Below are 5,116 nucleotides of genomic sequence, written 5' to 3'. Positions count from 1 at the left end.
CCCCCACCCCACCCCCCATCCCAAAAAAACCCACCCGATGTAGCTTTCTTTTCAGTCTGTTGTTTTGGTGAATGGGGTTGGCAGTAGTACGAGAGGTCCTATTTGGCTTGAACAAGAACAAAGAACTTTACAGCTTCCAATTACTACCAGAAATGTTCACTGGATTTTTGAATAAATTGACAGCCCGCATTTCTTCTTAGCTGATTTTCTTTTTACAAGAGATGCTCTCTTGGGAAATGGGCCACAATTCCAAACTCTCTCCCTTTCACTTTGCTCCGGCGAGCTTCTTTTCTGATGATTCTTTATATCAGTTTGGTTATGGAAGAGAAAATCTTTTTTATTTCTGGTGATAGTCCTTCGAGGTATTTGATTTTAGTGATGACTATGATGGGAGAAAATCTTCTTTGTTTCTGGTGATAAGTCCTTCGAGGATAGTTGGTTTCTGCTGATAGAGCGCATTAGGAGATTAACAACTAAAAATTAAAATAGATGAAGAGAACTTGCATAAGCAAGCTTCGGTGTGGGACTGGGGATCATTTTAGGAGATGGGGAAGGGAAATTTGAGTATGCATATACAGAGTTTCAAAGAAATTTAACAACTTCTGTCGTTATGTGAGAACAAGATCTTGGTTGGGGGAGAGGAAATCTGCAACTATTATCCCAAAGAGCATTTACAACAGGAATGGGGAGACAGTTGATAAAATTATTTGCTTCTTAGGTAAATCTTCTAATCAGAGATACAACTCTCCAACCTTGGCACAAAGTCATATGCCGATGGGAAAAGAATCCATCAATGGCCAGACAGGTTAAGACATACAGCTAACGTAATTCAACAGAATACTGATCACACCCCGAGGCAGAAAATGACAGTTCTCAGTTCCTTTCTAAGTGTCTGATAGGTTGCTTCAGTATTTCTTTCAGCATCAGCCCTAATCTGAAGGTGATCAGAAAAATGAATGGAATGTCAATTCTTTTTTCTTCAAGTTCATGAATATGTGGTTACAAGTAGAGGATTTCTTGATGAAGTTAAGGAATGGCAGAGCTACTTGATTCGAGGGAGTTCAATTTATGCTCATGCAGAAATTAATGGATCTCAAAAAGGACGCCACTACATGGAAGTGAGAAGTTTTGGTAAAGTAGAGTCAAGAAGGAGCAAATCACTTGTATTTAAGTGGAGAAGGGTAGAGGGGCGGGCCCATTATCCACCGAGTTTAGAAGGCTGTGATTGGTCCAAAGGGCGGGTCACAGACGGATTTCTCGGTTATCAAAAAAAAAAAAAAAAAAAAAAGGAGCAAATCACTAAATGAGCTCCTACCATTGGACCAGACCACTGAGAATAGACCTCAAACACAATCAGAAAAATATATGATGGTTTAACCTGAAACAGAGTATGGTTTCCTCACTCAATGGACAACTGAGGAGGTTGTGGGCACCTTTGGGTGTAGTGTCTGGAAAACCATAAGAAGATTATGGTCCCATTTCAACAATAACATCTCCATTTCAACAATAACATCTCCATCACGGTTGGAATGGGTTGAAAACTGATTTCTGGGATGAGGTGTGGATTGGAGAAGACGGTCTTAGAAACTCCTTCCCACACCTATATACCTTTTAGTCTGCAGAGGAATGCAAGGGTATCCCCAGTTTGGAGTCAACTGGGATCCCAACCTATTATTTAGAAGAGCACTGAATGATGGGAAATTGGGGAAGTTGCCAACCTACTGGAAGTACTAAACTCACACCCAGCTTTGTCCATGAGGCCTGACAAACCTAGATGTAAACTACACAACAAGGGTGTGTTTACAGTCAAGTCATGCTATTGGAAGCTCAACACAATACAGACAGTGCTAGACATATGGTCTTGGAAGCTAGTTTAGAAGACCACATGCCCTCCTAAGGTATGCATAAAATGCATAAAGGCGTGCCTGACTCATGAGGCTTTACAGAAAAGGGCTGGCAGATTTGCTCAAGATGTGTCATGTGTGAGCAGGAAGCAGAAGTCAATGATCATCTATTCCTCCACTGTAAGACAGCTATGAGCCTTTGGAACATGTTTTTGTGTTTGCTAACTGGGTGATGCCTAAGATAACAATGGAACTTTAAGCAGTTGGAATGGGAACAGAGGAAGAAAGGAGCACTGGTGGAGAACTATCCCAGCATAAATATGGTGGACGCCACTCATGGACCCTTTGGAAAGAAAGGAATTCAAGATGCTTTGATGGACAAAAGATTAATTTACAGAAGATTATAATTAATTGTGTAAGGCTTTTGTTTTATTTTGGTGTAAACAGAATCTGGTAGGGGAGATAGTAGAGTTAGTTGATTTTATAGGAAACTTGTAAAGAATACCCATCCACCACTTTGTGGGATGTAACTTTCCACTTCATTATTTTTTGGATGCTGATTTGCTTGGTGTGAATATAAAGTTACCCCTTTCTCAAAAAAAGTGGCCAGAAAACGATGCCAGTGCGTGGATCTGTTGCACTCGCCAGAGAATTGCTTCTGCGGCGCGTGAGGGTGCATTTGGCAATTGCTAAGGGGGTGTTGGTTTTTGAAAAACACCGACAAAAATGTTATTTATTCGGACAACCACTTAGTTTACCGGAAAACTGCACAGTGATGGCTGATTTCGCTGGAATGTTGTATAGCAATACTTTTCTCACAATTGCTCTGATACGAGAAATATAGGAGAAAAAGATTATTGAATTGCATATCTCCATTATCACACTTAAGCCCTATTAAAGAATCCACATTACAATCCTTGGATGGATTCTAAATACCATTCTTGTTCCTATTCCTATTTTAACACCATCAATGAAACCACATACTTCATCAAAAAAAGAAAAAAACTTTACAGCTTTTGCATGAATGTTACCAAGTAATGGGATTAAGGAGAAGTCATGCATTTCTTCCATCTGCTGCTGCTGGTCATGCTGTTGAGAAGAATTCTTCTTGATTCTTGAAAATCATCTGTAGAATTTAGAAGTACTCATCACAGATACAGAAGTTGCATACTTGCAGGAAACTGAGCTATGTAACGGATATGCTGTCTAGTTTAATTCTTTTCCTCCTTGCAAAAACTTGCATTTTCACAGGAAATGAGTTTGAACAATGCATTAGTGGTTTTAGCAACTATTTATCTGGGCAGTTTCTTTTTGGTAAAAAAACTAAAATACACAATGCGTTCTACCTGTTTGGTTTGAGTGTGGAGGTGGAGGAGTCTGTTGATGTTGCCTGTTGATCCATTTATTTGTTTTTTTCATCTTATTTAGATTTCCGAGTACCTATTACTAGCTCTGGCCAAGGCAGGGGAAAGTTCCTTACAGATAGTCTTACAGAAATGGCTGAATACATTTCCTCCTTTCTTTGTTTTCTTGAACCTTTTAATGTACTTCTCAAGTAAGTTCTTCTGATCTTTAATGTCACTTTTTTTTAACAGTTCTTGACGACATTCGTTTGTGTTTGCATTCCGGAATTCCTCTCTCTATATGAGACTGAAAGGCTTGTTCAGGAACTCACTAAATTCGAGATTGATACACATAACATTATAATTAACCAAGTGCTTTTTGATGAAGAAGGTACAAGTCTCATATGTTCCCTTTACATAGTATTAATTCCTTATAGTTTCTTTTCAATTGTGTTTGGTCTTGTCTGTATCACCTTTTCCTCTTAAGCTTGTTTTCTGTGAGAGAAAACTAACTCTTGGAACCTGCGTCTGTTTTTAGTTGTTGAATCCAAGCTGCTGAAGGCTAGGATGCGGATGCAACAAAAGTACTTGGACCAATTCTACATGTTATATGACGACTTCAATATTACCAAGCTGCCTTTGCTTCCACAAGAGGTTTGAAGATGCTTTTGCATATATTCTGGATATCCCATGATCATAAATTTTCTGAACTATTCAAGTACCAAAGTTTTGCCAGCCTGATAAGTGATATGCTACTCTCTGATAGGTATGTGGTGTTGAAGCGATGAAAGTGTTTTCACATAACTTTCTGACACCGTATCAACCTTCACTTCTTCGAGGTTCAGTGGAAGAGCTGGAAATGAGAATAGCCACACTGAAAGAACAGTTGAAAGATGCCGAAGAAGAACTGGAAAAACTTAGAGCAGGCCAACAAGAAAGTATAATGTAGAAAGACTTGGCGGATGGAGGTCATTATGTTGCCTTCACTTTTTCTTTATCTTTTTTTAGTAACAGTGATGACATCTGAAAAAAAAAAAAATGTTTTTCTTGAGAGAACTATTTTTTCTTTTGTAGAACTTTTTTCATTCTTTTAGTTCATTTGTACCTTCAAGAAGACAATAAATGAGGTTTATAATAGTATTCATGAAGTAAACTTGAACACACCATTATAGTGTATTTTCAAGTGGACTTTGATAAATGTTAGCGATTATCAGTGAATCTTGACGTTGTGCAGTCACCAGGTTTAAGTTTCATTGGAAGTGAGGACTAAGGAAAGACTCTACGCATGATTTGTTTGCACTTAATGAAATTTTTTAATTTTAGTTATTTAGATCTCAAAAGTATTAAGTTAACCACTTAATGAGTCTTGTATAAATTTGAATGATTAAGATATGTAATAAAGTTTTAATATTATTGGGATGTCTATTTAAATAAATATATATTAAGATGACAGTTTGCCAATTTCATCTATTCACTGGCTTGTATCACCAATCACCCACGATTATTATTGCTGTCAATTACTACAATTAACCATTATTATCATTAGTCACATTTATAGTTATCATCACCAACCATCATTACTACAATAATCACCAATCACAACTGACAATCACGACTGCATATTGGCAATTAACCACCAAAATCCACCACCACAATTAGCTACCATTTCATCCGCTATAACAATTAACCGACGCCATCGATCACTATCACCATTAGCTACTATTAACAACACCATAATTAGTAAATACCATCCTCAATCGACCCAACATCTACCCATCACCATCACTAACTGTCGTATATATTTTTTTAAAAAAATATTGAATCAATATTCACTACATTTGGTATTTATAATTTTTTAAATAAAGATAAATTTATGTTTAAAAAAAATAAAGTGTCTTTAATTATTTAGTATTCATATATTATACTACA

General features: G+C 37.2%; 1 protein-coding gene across 1 annotated transcript in view; it reads left to right on the top strand.

The window, feature by feature from the left end:
- The window catches only part of LOC102580025 (ATPase GET3-like), a 9,299-nt gene extending 4,948 nt beyond the window's left edge, over positions 1-4,351 (top strand). Inside the window, exons 5-7 of the mRNA XM_006341667.2 lie at positions 3,440-3,578; positions 3,726-3,841; positions 3,954-4,351. Of these exons, the coding sequence (XP_006341729.1) occupies positions 3,440-3,578; positions 3,726-3,841; positions 3,954-4,136 (438 nt within the window). The 3' untranslated portion in view covers positions 4,137-4,351. The remainder of the gene's footprint in view (positions 1-3,439; positions 3,579-3,725; positions 3,842-3,953) is intronic.
- The last annotated feature ends 765 nt before the right edge of the window (positions 4,352-5,116 follow it).

This window comes from Solanum tuberosum, unplaced genomic scaffold, assembly GCF_000226075.1.
Source record: "Solanum tuberosum cultivar DM 1-3 516 R44 unplaced genomic scaffold, SolTub_3.0 scf00027, whole genome shotgun sequence".
NCBI classification, from domain to species: Eukaryota; Viridiplantae; Streptophyta; class Magnoliopsida; order Solanales; family Solanaceae; genus Solanum; species Solanum tuberosum.
Note: the sequence above shows the minus strand (reverse complement) of the source record. Positions and strands in the feature narration are given on the sequence as shown.